This window comes from Aegilops tauschii, chromosome 4, assembly GCF_002575655.3.
Source record: "Aegilops tauschii subsp. strangulata cultivar AL8/78 chromosome 4, Aet v6.0, whole genome shotgun sequence".
NCBI classification, from domain to species: domain Eukaryota; kingdom Viridiplantae; phylum Streptophyta; class Magnoliopsida; order Poales; family Poaceae; genus Aegilops; species Aegilops tauschii.
Genome location: NC_053038.3, coordinates 520,969,213 through 520,987,673, shown reverse-complemented (window position 1 = coordinate 520,987,673; position 18,461 = coordinate 520,969,213). Strand labels below are relative to the sequence as shown.

At 42.3% G+C, this 18,461-nt stretch overlaps 2 protein-coding genes across 2 annotated transcripts; both read left to right on the top strand.

The window, feature by feature from the left end:
- Positions 1-955: 955 nt before the first annotated feature.
- LOC109742943 (uncharacterized) lies at positions 956-12,809 on the top strand. Its single transcript, XM_020302045.4, has 29 exons — positions 956-1,208; positions 1,289-1,947; positions 2,025-2,232; positions 2,418-2,741; positions 2,951-3,101; positions 3,175-3,312; positions 3,767-3,848; positions 4,495-4,763; positions 4,847-4,960; positions 5,105-5,343; positions 5,567-5,794; positions 5,880-6,032; positions 6,571-6,708; positions 6,812-7,042; positions 7,139-7,266; positions 7,675-7,795; positions 8,111-8,275; positions 8,869-9,016; positions 9,144-9,244; positions 9,451-9,600; positions 9,914-9,961; positions 10,032-10,139; positions 10,497-10,571; positions 10,690-10,740; positions 10,804-10,950; positions 11,042-11,172; positions 11,412-11,499; positions 11,661-11,720; positions 11,802-12,809. The coding sequence occupies exons 1-29, from the start codon at positions 1,062-1,064 to the stop codon at positions 12,582-12,584; spliced, it is 5,385 nt and encodes a 1,794-aa protein (XP_020157634.1). The 5' UTR covers positions 956-1,061; the 3' UTR covers positions 12,585-12,809.
- A 473-nt stretch (positions 12,810-13,282) lies between these two features.
- LOC109742964 (germin-like protein 8-11) lies at positions 13,283-14,328 on the top strand. The gene is made up of 2 exons (XM_020302064.3): positions 13,283-13,452; positions 13,588-14,328. Exons 1-2 carry the CDS (start codon positions 13,332-13,334, stop codon positions 14,154-14,156), a joined length of 690 nt encoding a protein of 229 aa, XP_020157653.1. The 5' UTR covers positions 13,283-13,331; the 3' UTR covers positions 14,157-14,328.
- The last annotated feature ends 4,133 nt before the right edge of the window (positions 14,329-18,461 follow it).

Below are 18,461 nucleotides of genomic sequence, written 5' to 3'. Positions count from 1 at the left end.
ATGATATTTGATTCACAATACAAAAGTGTATTGGTGTGGATATCAGATCAAATATTCCAACTCTTTTTTCAGATGGTTTAATCTTTTGTTTGTTTGCAAATATTTTTGAAACATGCTCCACCGTTCATGAAAATATATGTATTTCAGAAGACAAAGTTCAATACATGAAATTCAAAATCGGGCAAATTTGGCAGAAGTCTTTGTAACCTTTTTAGAGAGCTTTGGTACATTTAAGGGGAAATCTACAGAATTGTAGTTAGAGGATGAGATTAGTATGTGTGTGTGGTGGTGGGGGATTAGCTGAGAAGAGTCTGTAAGGCCTTGTACAATGCAATATGCTTAAGGAGGATCAAACCCATGTTTGATGCTTTGATGTCTCATGAAGGTAGAATATTCTTTCAGGGGAGGCGATGTTCCCGTCGATAGCGAGGTGCTTCCAGTGACTTTGTTAATCTTAAGACCCACTGGCTAGTCTCTCGAAGGTGCTCATATGGATAGAGTATGTGTGGATTCGTTCATATGAATGAGTGTGTAAAAGGTGTTTAGAGAAAAAAAAAATCAGTTTTTTGCTTAAGCACCGGTGCTTATGCTTGCTTCGACACTCGTGAATCGTGATATATAGATAAACACTGGCTTAAGAAAAATACAATTAATTTTATTAAACATCTCTTTAAGCATCTTACATTGTACTTCCTCTGTCCCATATCGAATGTAATAACATCTTATATTTTGGGACGGGGGGAGTATATGGCATCGCCTGTAGGTGTAGATTTATTTGTAAGAAAAATACTCCTTTCGTAAAGAAATATAAGAACGTTTATAGATCATTAAAGTAATGATTTAGACGTTATTATATTTCTTTAGTATTTTTAAGAGAAAAGGTGTCTTTTTAGGGAAAGAAGTTTGTTTTAGGCAAATTTAGGGAAAGAGGTGTTTGTGACCGGAAGCAGCACGACAGTAGAGCAGCCGATTTTCCCGGCCCGGCCCAAACTCTCCAAAACCACCGCTTTTGGTTTGGTTTCTCCCTTCCCTCCGGCCGGCGCCGCCACCACCCACCCGCCATGGCGCTCGCCGCCCTCGAGAGCTGCTTCCGCGCCGTCCCGCCAGAGGCCGTCGCCGCCGTCGTCGACTGCGTCCTCGCCTCCTCCTCCCCCTCCTCCGCCTCGCCCTCCGAGCTCTTCCTCTCGCTCCTCGACTCTTTCCCCAAGGTACCGCTCACTTCCCCCAGCGTCTCTGTCTTCCGTCCCCACAAGCTTCCACTCAGCTCTCTTCCCCGTCTTCCTTGCAGGTGCAGGACGGCGGCCACGGCCATGCCGCCGCCCTCTCCCACGCCGCCGCGCTCTGCCATCTGCTCCCCCGCCTCGGCGACGACCCCAGGGACGCCCTGCGCACGCTGCTCTGGAGGGTCTTCCTGCCGCTCCTCCGCCGGGAGGACGCCCAGCCCAGCCGGCTCCAGCAGCAGGCGGCCGCGCTCATGTGCGACGCCGTCTCCCGCGCCCGGTCCTGGGACCTGCTCGGAGCCACCGTCCTGCCCTTCTGCGTCCGGTCCTGCGCTGCTGCGATGGCTTTGCCCACCACCCACCAGTATGACGGTGACGACTCCATTGTGTACTGCTACCACTGGGATGCTGTCGCCCCGGATGATGGGCTGTCAGGGGAGGCAGGGCTGCTGCCGCTCTCCAGGGCCACCGCGCTCCTGGCGTCGTTGCTGGGAGACGCGCTGAAGAGGAGAAGGGAGGCCCATGAGGAGGGCGCCGACGCTTCGCTTGATGCATTGGTGCGGAATTTGACCTGGGACATGTCTAGGCTGGTGCTCAAGATGTTTGACCTCTGCCAAGAGTATCGGTCCTGCGCCACCCGGGCCCTCCTGCAGCCTGTGCTGACTTCACTAGCAGATGTTTCTTGCGTCACCGTCGAGTTCGGTGCGGTCCAGCTTAAGCTATCTAGGTTGGCCTTCTTTCCAGTGCTGTGGGAACTTGTTAATTTGAATTGTTTGCTCACGCTAACCGTTCCCCTGCACGCAGGTCTGGTTTCTTGGAGTCCATTTGGAACTCCTGTGTCTCTCTGTTCTCTCTTGGCCGCCCTGAGCGGTTGGATGCGTACGATATACTCTCTCTGTACTTCTCGGTGTTGAAATCGGGACATCAGGGTGCTATCCCAGGAGCTGACGAGGTCCAGAACTTTGATCTAAGGAATGTCGCTGAATTTTGGGATGAACTACGCAGGGGGCTGGTAAGCCATTTACTCCCTCCATCCCACAATATAAGACGTTTTTGCAAGCTAAAACAGCTTGGAAAAACGTCTTATTGGTGGGACGGAGGGAGTAGTTAATTACATTGCTATTTGTACCAAAATTTGGATCTACGCTGTCAAGTTTCACATGGGGGGTAACACACTTGATTCTCCCTACACACCAGGTTGACAAGGATTCTTCAGTAAGGAAGCAGGCCTTTTACGTCTTGAAAACATCGCTAAGCATATTTTCTTTTGGAAATGATGGGAGCCAGCGATGCTCTGGCAGGAGCCCAGCTGCTTTGCCTGGTCAAGACAAATCAAATGCCGCTGTGACAAAAAAAGAAAGGTGGGCTAACAAAGAGGCCAAGTCCCTAGGTGTTGAAGAAATCAAGCAATCAGATGAACAATGTTCAAGTGGTCAAGACCGATGGAAGGTCTTTCTGTTACTCTATGAGATGCTCCAGGAGTTTGGGACACATTTGGTTGAGGCAGCCTGGACACACCAGGTTAGTTCCTTTCTGCATGTTTCTCTTATCAAACTATTCACAGCAAGATATGTTAATTGCCTGCGATACTTAATTTAATATCTGTTAAATCTTATAGGTAGCTAATTTTCACTCAGTAGTCAGTACTAGTGACAACACGACAATAGATTAATCAATTACTACACACTTCTTTGCTTCAACTGCCTAACATGTTTAAAAATAATGCTCAGGTACTGTTATTGTTTGAGTCTACCCCACAGAGTGACTATTTGAATCACACATCATACAGAGCTTTTCATGCTCAGATGGAATCCGTGGAAGGAATTTTCAACTGGATGACGGTACTGTGGGAGCGTGGGTTTACTCAGGATAATCCTCAAGGTCAGCACTGATATGTACATGGCATATATGTTTAGAATGTTGCTTAATCTGCTTTTATGAATGCCCTTTGCAGTGCGGTGCCTCGTAATGCAATCCTTTTTGGATATTGAATGGGAACGTTACAAAGGCTACGCCCAAATGGTCCCTAGAGGCTTTGTTCTTGGCCCTCTCATACGTGGTTTGAACGATGTAGTTCATCATAAGGATTTTGGTTAGTTCATTTGTTTTTCACTTCATTCAATAGTTATTCTGTTGAATTCAAATATGTGCTTTACTTTGCACTTTACAGTGCAGTTTACCTCTTGGTAAATTTTCAGGGACCTCCTTAGATACGGAAGTACAATTTTTTGAACGAAATAGATAAAATCATTGAAGAAGCATTTCTTTGTTTATGTTTTCCTTTGCAGCAGATTTGGATTAAAATTTTGTTAGCATTTTGGGTAACTTGATTGCATGTGATTAGTTCCTCTCTTCTTAGTTATGGATTTTGTCCTTGGGAAATTATTTTACATTTCACTGTTTGCATTGCAATACATCCCACATGCCTTGTTTAGTGATCCATGATGCTTATCAGATTTTTTTTTATGGCATATTTGCTTTCTTATGGCACACTGTTCAACAGATCATTCATGCTGAGCTGAGCTGTATGCTTAAATTATTTGTAGGTGTCGGTGGTGTCTATAATTCAGAAGCCATAAAAGGTGCAGAGAGGTTTTTCAGCAATTATGCCCGGAAATTGACGATACGGTACTACTTCTCGGATAACTACTGCCCTTTGTGCCTGTTTCAGGATTTGTCGTACTTTCTCTTATTGTATATATGAGAGCTGATAATTTGGACTCTGTAAATGAGTTTACTTGTGCAACACTTTCTGTTATAGTTTAACTTTTACATTAATTGAAGGGTGCCAACATGTATCATAATGAGTACTCTCTCCGTCCCAAAATAAGTGTCTCAACTTTGTACTAAAGTTGAGACACTTATTTTGGAACGGAGGGAGCATTAAACTTGACTTTTGCAGTATTGTGTATTTGTTTGGTACTAAAGTTGAGACACTTATTTTGGAACGGAGGGAGCATTAAACTTGACTTTTGCAGTATTGTGTATTTGTTTGGTTGAAAGGTTACTGTGTACTCAATATACATATGTGCAGTATAGTTCGGGCAACATAATTAGATAGAGCTTATGCTTAAATGCTACATCTGCAAGGATTCACATATGTTGAATCATATTGTGACCTATCTGAACTTGTTACTATATCAAATGGGACTATCTGTGTTATTGCGTGACCAAATGCTACACATAACTTTAGTTTAGTTTGTTTTCAATAGTTTCACTGGCTTCTGGCAGTGTCCTTCTGAAACCTTATTTTTCTCTTTCTTTTATTTGTCAGTGAGCGTTTACATCTGGTTTGGAGTCTGGCATCTGCTGCTAAACAAGATTCATTTGGCCGACCAGGACTAATGACTCTTGCATTCTGTATTGCGTCATGCGCTTGTCAGTCAGATACACATGACTTACCATGTGGGTCTGCTGTAAACGAATTGGCCAAATGCAACGGAGATACATCTATAGCAGTCAATACTGTGGATTTTTTAGATGCCTTATGGATTCTTAGTGAGAGGAGTAAACACCACTTTAATCCAAAGTATCGCCTAAAAGGTTGGAAATCTTTCTACTGGAAGAAATTTGGAAGTAGTGTTAAGCAATGCATTATCAAATTGTTAACTTGAAGTCAAATGCAGTTTGTGAACAGGTTATCAAAGCCGTAGCATCGTTGACAAGTGCAGCTGAAATTCCACTCAATCAGCTTTTTAATTTCATTTCTACAATACCTCGAGAGTGTACTGATTCTACTGGTAGGTACATACAAAATACAAAAATGGCAAACTGTTTGTCTGCAGCATCTGCTTTGAAATTATAATCCGTTGAGGATAACTAAACAGTTATATTTGCTTCTATTATCATCTTATTCTTTGTTTCGCGTCGCGTTTTCATTGTAGGACCACTGAGGGGTACAGTCCAGAAATGGCTTCTTCAGAAAAAAGAATGTTCTGAGAGGAACACTTTGTTGGATGAGCTTATTGATTTCCCGACCACCTTCATGAAGCACACAGGCATAGAGGGGTCGTATTTATATGATGACGAGGATGTGGGTGCATGGGAAGCTGAAGCACGGAGGTGGGCTAGGACCCTTCTTCTTGTAACCTCAGAGGAACATCATTTCAAGCAAATATTTACGGTATATTTGGCTTGTCGCCTGCTTTTATGTCTCTAGAAAGCATACATTGCTATGGAGCAAATAGGTTCTTTTTGGGTATCTGTATTATGTCATTTCTGGAAGCTGAATGTATAGCTGGTCTGGTCTGTCGCCTATCAGTAGCCCATGATACTTACTTCTGCATTGAAGTTATGTTTTTCCTCTTGTGTAATTGAAATTAACTTTTGTTCCCCTTTTTTTGCAGTTCCTGGAGAAATGTGGTAACAAGCTTTCTGAACATTCTTCAACGAGAAAATGTGCTGACGTGAAGTTTTTTATCATCATTATATGCTTGATCGAGGAGCTTGAAGTTAGACAGAAAAAGCTTGTTCACCAAAATAACGCCATCGCCGGTGGAGGTTCAGATACGACAAATGGATTAGAGCACCGTGCTCTCACTCAGATGTTTGAAAAATCATTGCTTTCAGTTCTGGTAACCTGTTTTTCTATAAAATGTAACTGCTGACTCTTTCTATAATGGCCTTTATTTATATTATCTTTCCTGTTTCTTACTGTAGGAAAATATGGTGGCCTTCAGCAAGCAATCTTGCTCAGTTTTCTGGTTAAAAAATACAGACAACATGGATTTACCATGTTCTATTAAAGGAAGGCTTGGAGGTCCGAGTCAGCGTCGTTTAGCTACTTCTATAACCTCTTCAGTGTTGCAGTGTGTACGTCCCTTCCTAATAATTTTAGTTGAGATTATAGCATTTAGCTATCTGGCCGGTTATATTTATTGCTTGTAAAAGGCCCCATCTAGCATGTTTCATGTTGTCTTCCAGAGATAGTGTTACCTTATGCAGCAAATAAGATACAAAGATTTCTTTGCAGGGATATAATAGAATTTGCTGATTTGACAGGGGATTACCATGTCACTGTGCTAATCAAACACACATTTTTCTTGTACTGTTCTTTTGAACCATGCTAATGTCGTCAAACTTAACTCTTGCAAGTTGCAACTGTGGTGTGTATATTCTTCAATAGCTCATTTGATCAGAAACTGCGTTCATCTTCTCTGTATGAACCATGCAATAATATTACAACTGTTGATAATTCCCCCCCTCCCCCCCATGCCTGTATTCTGGAAAAAGTAATATAGGGGTGGCTAGATCTCCTGTTAGAGGCTCAGGGTACCACATTTACCTTCGCTTTAAAGTGCCCACCATTTAATCATATAACTTTGCTAACTTCTATTGTAACATTTCACAGATTTGGTCTATGAGGTGTGTTAGTTCTGTTGTCTCATGGTGTAACCACTACACCTCTGATGTTTCTTTTCATTCAGCATTTTCATTCCTCTGGGAATTCTGTTGGGAAGTGATCCAGCATTGTACTTATGCCACTGAGGTTGGTTGCTTTTTTAATGTTTGGCTGAATATTTATTCCTCAGTGTCTTGCAGTTTCTCTATGTAAGTTTTTATGCCTGATTAATGCTTTTCTCCTTGACAAGATTGGAGCTGAACTTCACTTGGCAGCTTATGAAGCTCTAGCTTATGTTCTAGCAGCTCTATCTACTGCTCCCTTTTCTCAGTTTCTGGATTTCATGGAAACAAAGCAAACAAACCAAACCATCATATTATCATTGGATCTTCTGGCGACCACTTTTCTTGGTAATATAAACAATCTCCTTACAAATGGAGTCCTAACACGAAGCAGACGAGCTGTTTTAATGTGTTGGAAGGTGAGAATAGCTCTTGCTTCCCTTTGTAATGTGCATGGCTCAGTTCTGTAGAAACTACATTAGTCAAACAACTCCTAATTATTGATTTTGATTTAGTGGCTTTGTGTAGACTCCCTTTTATCCATTTCTAGCTGCTGTGATGAGAATGAATCTCAGATGAAGACATCAGGTTCCTTTTATTCAGATTCAACCCTCCAGTCCATCTTTATTGATATTATTGAAAGGCGAGTATAACATTCCTTTGCAGCTTCTTTATTCTTTATGTATAGTTGGTAAACAATCATGGGAGTATTGCCTGTGGAAATGTTCAAAACCATACTCACTACTTCTTTACCTATAGCATGGTTGATAGTTGCAACATTTTCAGTACTTGTTTCCCGAGTCTAATTTCATGAATATTTATAGCACTTCTTTACTTATTCAGTACCCAAGTTATCTAAAGGAGTGCATAATAGCATTCAGTTGGCCTTTTTCTAATAGATACTGGTGTTATGTTTAAAGTCTGAACATGGTTATATTTTGCTTTGTTTCTTTTTATATTGTTTTCTGTAAATACTTCAACTTATTTTCTGAGGCACTTATTTATGTATCTTTTCATTTCTATTTCACTTATTTATTTTTAATCCTTGCAGTCTTGAAAATGCTGGCGAGAATTCTGTTGTATCCATCCTTAGATGCGTGAGGTCTGTTTTGGGGCTTATACACTTAAATAGGAGTCGCCAAAATTTATCCTCTCTGGGCATCAGTTATGAGGTACTATTTGTGGTGCCTTTTCCTTTTTGTGCAACTATAGCTATTTAATGTCTAAACCCTTGCTGCTTACACTAGAAGTTATCCACATGTTTTTTTTGGTTGGCTTTATGCATCACACCCAGTGGTACCATATTTTCATGAACAATCTTAATAGTTTTTAACATATCAACAGTCAAAGTTAGGAAGTTGGAATGTTTGACAGCTCGAGTTTTAAAATGTGAAACGCCATAGAATTTTGGATGTATGGGGCAAGTTTTCTTTTGGCAACTTCTGCTTGTTTTTATGGCATTGATACCCCATGTTTATTTGCTGCAGATGATGATGCAATTGGTAAAGTCTTCCTGGCTCTTGCACCTTAGCTGCAATAAACGCAGGGTCGCACCAATTGCTGCACTGCTGTCCGCAATATTGCACCCATCAATCTTTCCCAATTTGGAAATGCACCAGACAAATGAAAAAGGGCCAGGACCTTTGAAATGGGTCAGTTCTGACATGCGTTCTGCATTACGTCACTCTCTTTTTACTTAACGCATTCTTTTTGTTCCTTTCCCCCCCCGCTGAAAACTATAGAGGAGGCCTTGACAGTATATTCTTGTTCTTTAATTAGGGGCTCGCAGAAATAAAAATGCCTACTTGCTGCTGCTGCTGCTGCTGTGTGTCTTTTCGTTGCCTGTTCTGCTAAAGTAGCACTGTTTTGTTATGCGTGACCTGTGTATAATACTTAGGCACGCTTTTAGTTATTTTTCACTGGCAAGCCTTCTCTTCATATGATTCTTGTTATATATTTTATGAATGGCTAAATGAAACCTAACGACTGCAAAGCCTGGCCTGTGCTAGAGGGAATCAGGAGAACACCAGAATGCTTTGTAACAGAAGTGGTGGTCAACAAATTTCATCACCTCAATTTCACCTGTTCCCCAGCTTGGCCTTGTTCTGTTCTGTAACAAAGATTACATTACATCTTTATGTAATTTGTCAATGGATAATTACGTTGTTCTTTTTAGTACTACTTTTTTGCATGTTATAACTCATAAGGCGTGATGTACCACTGTAACTCTTTTTTTGGTTTCCAGTTTGTCGAGACTCTTCTTAATGAAGGCTCAAAGAGTCCTCGAACTATTCGCCTGGCAGCTTTGCACCTGAGTGGTCTATGGTTGATGTACCCCCAAACTCTTAGATTTTACATGGAGGAACTTAAGCTATTAGCATTATATGGATCTGGTATGTTATACAATATATTTTCTAATAGTTTTTTTTAAGTTCGTCTTCTTCTTCCCGCTCGTGCCTTTGTAATAAGGCCTGGTGATATGCTGTTGTATATTCTAACTTTCTTTACAACTTAAAATAGTGGCATTCGATGAAGATTTTGAAGCTGAACTGTCTGAAAATCACGAGGCAAGATTTGAAGTTTCCATGCTAGCGCAAAGTCCAGACTGTGAATTCACAGAGGTAAACCTTGAAACCTGGGGTACAAGACATACATATATTACCTTCATAAGTTAATCAGTATAATTACTGTGCTTTTCTCAACTGTTGTTCATTTCTTAACTGTTATAGTACTAATGGCGTGAAATAATTTGAACCTTTTCCTTTCTTTTAAATCGCCAACCTAGCAGTTAACTTACAGTTTAAATGTGTTGCCAATGTTATTGCAGGTGTTCATTAATACAGAATTGTATGCCCGTGTTTCAGTTGCTGCTCTATTTCATCAGCTATGGAAGCAAATCAAAGAAAAGAGCAAATTGGAGACAGAAGAAGCTCTTCAATGTGGCAAACTATTTTTACTTAAACTTCTGGATTCAGCGGTACCGTTTTCAGACTTAAGTTCTATCTATGGGCCAGGATTTGCCATCTTATGCAATGCTGTCTCAAGTTTCTGTATGCTGTCATTGTTTCTTACTTGATAACCAGTATGGTTATACCGTGTCGAAGTCATTGGATGCCTTTGTACATATTTCCAATGAATTTTGATGTGTCAAATACCACTTTAGCAACTGTACAACATACAACCAGATTCTGAAACTTGTCTGATGTTACAAACTTTCCGATCATACTTACTTCTGAAGTCCTACTTAAATGAGTGATTTCTGATGCTTTGTATTTGCTCTGTTTCTACAGGTGAATGACAATGATCTCTCGAAAGAACTTTACAAGAAATACAGCAGTGTAAGCATGTTTCTTTGTATCGAAAACCTTGCTGTTTTGTGCCATATTTCTGAAACATCCATCTTATCAGGTACATAGGCGCAAAGTTCGTGTGTGGCAGATGATATGTGTTTTGTCACACTATGTAGAGGAAGACATAGTTGAGGAAGTGACATCTACTGTTCACACCTGTCTTTACGTAAGGATATTCTTAATCTTATGTGCTTTGCACTTTTGCTTTATGCAATTGTATATAATATATATATCTAGACTTTCTGTAGGTTGCTTCAAACAGGTCGAATAGTCTTAGTTTTCTCTTTAGAGTTCAAATTCTTAAGGATTTAGCACATTTAGATATCTACTTGGAGATCTAGAACATTTAGAGATCAATTTATTTTCCATGGATAATTTCTATTTTATGCAATTGTATATAATCAAACCTGTCTCGAGTTTAAATTCTTAAGGATCTAGAACATTTAGAGATCAATTTATTTTCCATGCATAATTGCTATTTTACTGCAGTGCAAGGTCAAATGACACACTTTTGTCTGTGCAGAGAAATAACCTACCTGCTGTCCGGCAGTACTTGGAGACGTTTGCTATACTTATTTACTTAAAATTTCCAACACTGGTGAGAGCTCCTTCATGTCAATGCTTGTTGATCTGTGTGACCATTACACACTTCTTTAGATGTCAGTACAATCTCCTTGTCTGTAATTATTGACCTTTCTGATGATTATTATTTGCAGGCTGAAGCACAGCTTGTTCCTATTTTTCATGACCACGGAATGCGACAACAGGTGAACATTTAGTGAGATGTCTTTCCATTTTGGTATGTATATTTATGCATCTCCTCTTTGCAGGCACTATCTTCATATGTTTTTATAGCAGCAAACGTAATCCTCCATTCAGGGGAGCTGGTTGTCCAGAGAAACCATCTTAATCAACTGCTTCCTCCAATAATTTCATTTTTAACATCCCATCATCACAGTCTACGTAGTTTCACTCAGGTAAAACTATGTACTTAAAAATTATGCGGGGCTACATTTTTCTCAAGCGTTATATTGTACTAGTCGACTGAAGATCTATATTGTACCACAGCTACTTGTCCACACTGTTTTTTCCAAGTTGTGGCATATTTTGCAACTAGAAAGCTCAGAAAATCCATCCATCGAGAGGAGGTGCTTTCAAGATTTGAAAAAGTATCTGGCAGAGAATACCGACTGCGCAAGGTACATCCACATACTCTGTTTTCTTTTGTTTATTAGCTAAGCTATATACTGGGCATCACCCTATTAAAACTTCTCTCAATGTACCATCAGGAGTTCTAGTGAGGAACTTTCCTCCCATACCTGTACTGTCAACTCATATACCCTACTTGATTTCCTTTTCTAAATCTAGAAAAGATCCTCAAGGTGTTAATATAATTTTCATCTTGAATGTCTGCATCATTCATATGTTTTGATTTCAGGCTAAGAGTTTCAATCGAAGGTTTCCTTGATGTTTTTGATCCTGATATATCTGGGACTCCACCGGGAATATTTACAGCTCGCATTGAGGTTCGTGTATTCTCTGTCCCCAAGAAATTTAAGGCCACTGTTCATTTTGTCAAGAAATGAGTAACATGGAGGATTCTAGGGACGTTATTATGTTTTTTTATGCAGCACTGAACCTTTCGGCATTTCTGTTATAATTCTGAATATGCTGTATTTTTATGCAGTCGTCTGGCTTTGAATGTGTTCCAGTGTCGGTGTTGGAGCGAGTAAATAACTTTTTGAATGTAAGCACTTTGAACTTGAGGTATCTTCTTGTGTTGCTTGAAACTGCATCCCCCTAATTATTTCGCTGTATGTACCATCAGGACGTGAGGGAGGAGCTGAGGCATTCTATGATAAAGGATTCAGCAACAATCAAGAACGAGGGTCTGGCGGTGAGCAAACACGAGGAGGGCACCGAAGAGAAGATAGTAGCCAGTCAAGATTTCCAGAAGAAGATCATACCCCACCGGGACTCGGAGCAAGCAGCGAGCAGCAACGGTGCGGTCATGGGCAACAATGACATCTCGCGACTGCTCTTCGAGATGGAGGAAGACGACGACACGTTCAACCTTGCGGTGGAATCAAGGAAGGAGGCGGCGGAGACTGTGAGGCAGAGCCGGCAGGATCTGATCGTGGTGGCGTCGTTGGTGGAGCGGATCCCGAACCTGGCGGGGCTGACCCGGACGTGCGAGATATTCAGGGCTGGCGGGCTGGCGGTGGGGGACATGGGGGTGGTCCAGGACAAGCAGTTCCGGCTGATCAGCGTGACTGCGGAGAAGTGGGTGCCGATGGTGGAGGTGCCGGCGGAGAGCGTGAGGGCGTTTTTACAGAGGAAGCGGGCGGAGGGGTACACGGTGGTGGGGCTGGAGCAGACGGCCAACAGCGTGGCGCTAGACGAGTTTGTGTTCCCGGCCAAGACGGTGGTTGTGCTAGGGCGGGAGAAGGAAGGGATCCCGGTGGACATCATCCAGGAGGCGGTGGACGTGTGTGTCGAGATCCCGCAGCTTGGCGTCGTCCGGTCACTCAACGTACATGTCAGCGCCGCCATCGCCATCTGGGACTACACCCGTCAGCAGCGCTCCCGCTCCTCCTCCTCCTCGCGGTAGGTAGCTTCCGGTTCTCCTTCCTGTTGGAGTAAACCAGAGAAGGCTGCCATGTCTGTTGTGTAACATGCATGGACCTGAACATCCATGACAAAACTGGTCATGAACCTTCCTCACTCAGGACTAGATTGTTAGATTTATGCACTGAACTGGTCATGCATGATGAAAACTCTTTGCAAGAAGATGTCAACCACTCTAGTTAAGATCAGATGAAAAGTTCCTGCTCTCCATCGCCGTGTCGTCGTCGTCGCTTCTTGCTGCAAGTACTTGACCACTTGGAGAGAAATTTGACCAGGCATGATACATATCTGATTGACTTGATCATAACAGGGGCTGCTACATATAATAGTTGTGTTAGGTGCACTCATGCATGGATTGACGTGCCCAGTTTTCAAATTTGACCAGGCATACTTGACACAATCCAGACTGTTACTCATACCTATTCCTTCTTTATGTATGAATTATTAAAGGGGAAATGTGTCCCTTAGGCATACTAAAAGGGAACTTGATGGCAATATATCAAAGATTTGAGTATGGCTGACCACGTCTCAAAAGTTTATGCAAAATAATCTAGTAGTCACCAGCTAGAGAGCATTTCTATGGGTTGCTCCTTTCCACTTGACTATGTCCATTGCCCACTGGTTCTCACTGCTCGTTGCGCCAATATAAACACACGCTTCCCCTGCATACTCAAACCATCACTCACACACAGGAAAACAAGAGAAGAAGAGCGAAAGAAGCTCAAATCAAATGGCATCCTCCCCTTCCTTCCTTCTCCTCGCCGCTCTTCTTGCCTTGGTCTCATGGCAGGCCGTTGCCTCCGACCCTGGCCCTCTCCAGGACTTTTGTGTCGCCGACATGCTTTCACCAGGTACTGCTTCCTTCCTGCTTTCTCGTCCTGCCACCACCAAATACATATGTTGAAATGAATTTCTGAAAATTATATGCATGTTCAAACCACTTTCTAATACCTAAGCTTACATTATAAATCTCTTCTATGCACCAGTACGTGTCAATGGGTTTGTTTGCAAGAACCCAATGGAGGTCAACGCTGATGACTTCTTCAAGGCAGCCGCCCTCGACAAGCCTAGGGTGACCAACAAGGTTGGATCCAACGTCACTTTGATCAACGTCATGCAGATTGCTGGACTCAACACCCTCGGCATCTCAATTGCGCGCATCGACTATGCTCCCTTGGGTCAAAACCCACCACATACGCACCCTCGCGCCACTGAGATCCTCACGGTGCTCGAGGGGACACTGTACGTTGGCTTTGTCACATCCAACCAGCCCGCCCCAAACAGAAACAAGTTCCTCTCCAAGGTGCTCAACAAAGGTGATGTGTTCGTCTTTCCCGTGGGGCTCATCCACTTCCAATTCAACCCCAACCCCCACAAGCCCGCCGTTGCAATTGCCGCGCTCAGCAGCCAGAACCCAGGGGCTATCACAATTGCCAATGCGGTGTTTGGGTCAGACCCACAAATATCCGATGATGTTCTTGCCAAGGCATTTCAGGTGGAAAAGAATACAATAGATTGGCTCCAGGCTCAGTTCTGGGAGAACAACCACAACTAAGTGAAATGTTGGCTGATTACACGGCAGTGAGCAAATTAAGGACATGTTTGAGTTTGTAGATATGCATCCTAATCTATAAAATAAATGGGTCATATGTCATCCCATTGTTGTGTCTGTAATGAGTGAATGTATATATACCTTCTGAATAATTGACAATATCATTTTTATCACACTGATATGATCTGATATGCTTTTTTGGTTCTAATGTTTCGTATTTCTCTTTGAAAAATCAATATTTTGGGTTCTTTTCCCCTTGTTCTGAAACAAGAGATTATTAGGTAAAAAAGGAAACAATACATGATTATCTGGTAATGCAGTATATGTTTGATGCTAGGGTTGAACACTTAGGATTATGTTGCAATACATGCGAAGTATGCGATGGTTGGAGCCCGATTGTGATGGTTGGAGCCCGATTGTGCACAGGATTTAAATGTGAAAGTTGAATGTGCAAAAGTAGCTTCCTGGAGTCGTTGGTCTGCTCTGTTGCTTTCTGGTGTGTGCTATAAGAAATTTGCGGCTCATGCTTGTAATATTTTAGCTTCCTTTTAGTTCAAAACTCTTGTAAGTTCAATTGCCGGTTGCTTTAATGGAAATTTGATGAGGTGGCTTGTTTTATCAAAATACTTACGAGCATTATTTTTGTTTTTATTAAGTTGAGAACTAAAAATAAGATTTTTACTAAGTTTTAGAAACTGGACACACCAGAGACCAGATTCCAAAAATTTGCTCCAACATACATATAGAAAACATGCAAAAATATACGAAAGAAAAGATTATTACCTAACCCCCCTCCCCCCCGGAAATGAATATTATTTGAGTTGTTTCTTCGTAACAAGCCTGTCATAGAAGCATTTTATCACAAATCGGACTTCGGCCGCTTGGCTGAACGATCTATGGTGTTGAGGAAATCCTCATACAAGATGATCAAAGAAAGCATGGAAAACCAAGCCAAACACTCTAACAAGCACCAGAAGTGCCCAATTAGACGCCTCCAGCATGCAGCCGAGAGGAAGCACAGGAGAGGCTGGACCACCTGAAGACTCAACCAGGACCAATGACGATATTCAACCATAGGCCACCTTAAAGAAAGCACTGGACTTCGTCACATCGACACCACCCAACTGCTATTAGAGGGGACCCTCTGCCTAAACCAAGGAGTGTTGACCCTACCAGCGAGTAGAGATGATGAAAGGAGGATATTACTGCATGTACAAGATAGGTGCAAGCAACACGGTGAGTCACCAGATTTGAGGTTGGGTCGATTGGATCGGCATACCATTCTGAACACGCCACTTCGACTAAAAGGCGACTACACTCACCGATGACGAACCCAAGAGGGTCATGACGCATTGCCACCACCACCACATCCAATGGGGGTGGGAGATAAAGGTTTCCACCCTGAGCTAGGAGGGCGGGAGAACAATGACGACGACCCCAATAGGTGCGTGACTACCAAGACATCGCCTCCAACGGCGTTGAGGCGCCGAAATTTCGCTTGGACCTCCCCGCACCCTTGCCAGATGTCCAGCCTGCCATCCAGGGCCATCGCCTCAACGTAAGACAGCCCAAACCCATGCCCCGACACCAAGCTGTTGGTACGAGGTCACTGGAGAAAGACATCAAACCATAGTGAGGCTCGAGCTGGCCCAAGTCCACGACCCTGACCAGATCCGGTCGGGCCTAAGACCGCCAACAAACCCACCTGACCACTACGGGTAGGGGCATGGAGTACCTCACCTGCGGTGGAACCTCACACATCAGAGGCTATGGGCAACCACATCCCGTCTGACCGCAACCACCCCTCACAGGTCAAAGATCACGATGCTGTCTGATCTGGGAGAGTACTGGCTCCAGCCAGAGTTCCCTGATCCACGCACGAACCAAGTGAACCATGACACCACTAGACATGCCACAAAATCTCAGGTCAGCGGCCCACATCCAGAGGCAGGGGATAGCAGTGGTGGTGGTGCGAGGTGCTAGGGTTAGCCCACAGAGACCAGGGGGTGGAGCAGAGAGAAGGGACATCCCACTGCCGCCTACCACCGTTCGGGGCTTTTCTCTATGTGGTGCCGATCGATGGCTACCAGGGAGGTGGAGAGTGTGTAGGTCTAGGGCGGATGGTGGAGATAGGCACTCATGTCGTCCACCAGGATGATGTTGGGGCCTGTCTTCTTCTTTCTCGATGCATTTTATTTGTCTGAGGGAAACATCTTTTCTGTATCAAAATGACACACACACACACACACACACCTCCAAGAAATTAATCAGTTTATGAGTGGCCACCCAGCCCATTCATTGGGTGTGCTGTTTACTCTAACAAAAGAGGCATGCGAGGTGTGTCATGAGCCTACTCAAGAAAGGACGACTAGATTGTCAGATTTTTCCATTGAAATGATCATGATAAACCTCTTAGCAAGAGGATGTTAACTACTCTTACTAAGATCACATGAATTGTTTCTGCTCCCTATCGTCATTGTTATGCGTGCGTGGATTAATGTAATTAACCATTTTGAGAAAATTTTGACCAAGTAAATATCTTATTGATGTGATGATAACAGGAGCTGCTACATATAATTGTTGTGTATTAGTTGCATTCATGCATGGAATAACGCACCTCAATTTCTTCCTCATTGACACAATGCGTTAACTACAACGTCATCTTACAACCTAATATTATGTATATCACTAGGTGACTCATATTGCAAAGTTTCTCTGTTTATTTTTCCCTTGGTTTTGGAGGACGGTAAGATATTCCATTATATCTCTAACAATGCTTTTTAATCATATGTAAGCTGCTAACACACATCTATCAATGTATAATTATGCGTATGTTATTTTTATCCCATGCCATATCTTGTGCACAGTATTGTTCGCGACAAATCCGGTGACAAATATATAGTTTGCTTATGTTAGTGGCCACAGCTTGAAAAGCTTGATTGCACGCATTCTTTAGCAACTGAAAAGAAGAGAGGGAGTAGATAAAGCTAAGCAGGTGACTTTGTCTACCTAGAAAACGATTTCTTTACGTCACTTGGCTTTTATCAGCTCCTCTTTGACCTCGTGAGGACCAGTTCTCACCATGACCAAGTATATGATATCTAATAAACTATGGTGGTGGGTGGTGACATTTCATGGAACCAGCCCTGCAAGCATTGTGCCGACTTGGGTGAGATGGATAAATAATCATAATATACTACTCAGCCGTACAACAGATGATGCAGTAACGCTTAGGTATATTAAAAGGAAACTTGAGGAGTTTAGGCAAAATTTTAATCAGAAGCGAATATATGACCATATGATTATATGGTAATGTGCTCGGAGGTTGCAATGTGCATGTTGAATGTGCAAAAGTTGCTTCCTGGAGTCGTTCTTCTGGTCTGTCTTTCCGGTGATGAAAGATGTAGTTTACGTTTCCATTGCCCCGAAACTTGCTGTTTTGGTTGCCGTTAGTTCTATTTTTCCTGGATGTATTGTTTTAGCTTCCTTTTGGTTCAAAACTCTTGTAAGTTTGATTGATCATTCCCCAGCAAAACTATTGTAGATAGTTGAGTCCGAAAAACAATTATTATTTGAGTTGTTTCTTTGTAAGATGCTTGTGATAGAAGCAATTAAATCATCTAATGGAAACTTCTTTCTACACTAAAACTGCCAACACACACCTCCAAGAAATTAATCTATTTATGACTTGGCCGCCTGGCCTAGTCTTGTCATTGGATGTATTCCCTCCGTAAACAAATATAAGAGCATTTAGATCACTACTTTAGTGATCTAAAAGTTTTGATATTTCTTTACAAAGGAAGTACTATTTAAGATAGCAAAAGAAGCAGGTGAGGTCTGGTGCCATGAACCTAGTCAGGAAGGCTAACCAGATTGTTAGATTTATAAACTGAACTGGTCACACATGATAAAACTCTTCGCAAGAAGATGTTAACTAGTCTTGCTAAGATCATATGGAAACTTCCTGCTCTCCATCGTCATGGCATTTGTATCAGCTCTCCTTTTTGTTGGGCACTTCGTCCATTAATGTCGGCGCTTCTTCCTGCAAGTACTCAAGCACTTCGAGAGACATCTGACCAAGTAAATATCCGACTGACATGATAATAACGTATAGGTGCTGCTACAAACGTATAGGTGGTTGCCGTTAGTTCTATTTTTCCTGGATTTATTGTTTTAGCTTCCTTTTGGTTCAAAACTCTTGTAAGTTTGATTGATCATTCCCCAGCAAAACTATTGCAGATATCCGAGTCCCAAAAACAATTATTATTTGAGTTGTTTCTTTGTAAGATGCTTGTGATAGAAGCAATT

Bases quoted from the DNA above. Each gene is read 5' to 3' on its own strand.
- LOC109742943 (XM_020302045.4), top strand. From the start codon at position 1,062: ATGGCGCTCGCCGCCCTCGAGAGCTGCTTCCGCGCCGTCCCGCCAGAG. The intron at 5,795-5,879 runs GTAACCTGTTTT...TTCTTACTGTAG, and splicing joins AATCATTGCTTTCAGTTCTG to GAAAATATGGTGGCCTTCAG. The intron at 7,796-8,110 runs GTACTATTTGTG...TATTTGCTGCAG, and splicing joins CTCTGGGCATCAGTTATGAG to ATGATGATGCAATTGGTAAA.
- LOC109742964 (XM_020302064.3), top strand. From the start codon at position 13,332: ATGGCATCCTCCCCTTCCTTCCTTCTCCTCGCCGCTCTTCTTGCCTTG. The intron at 13,453-13,587 runs GTACTGCTTCCT...TCTATGCACCAG, and splicing joins CGCCGACATGCTTTCACCAG to TACGTGTCAATGGGTTTGTT.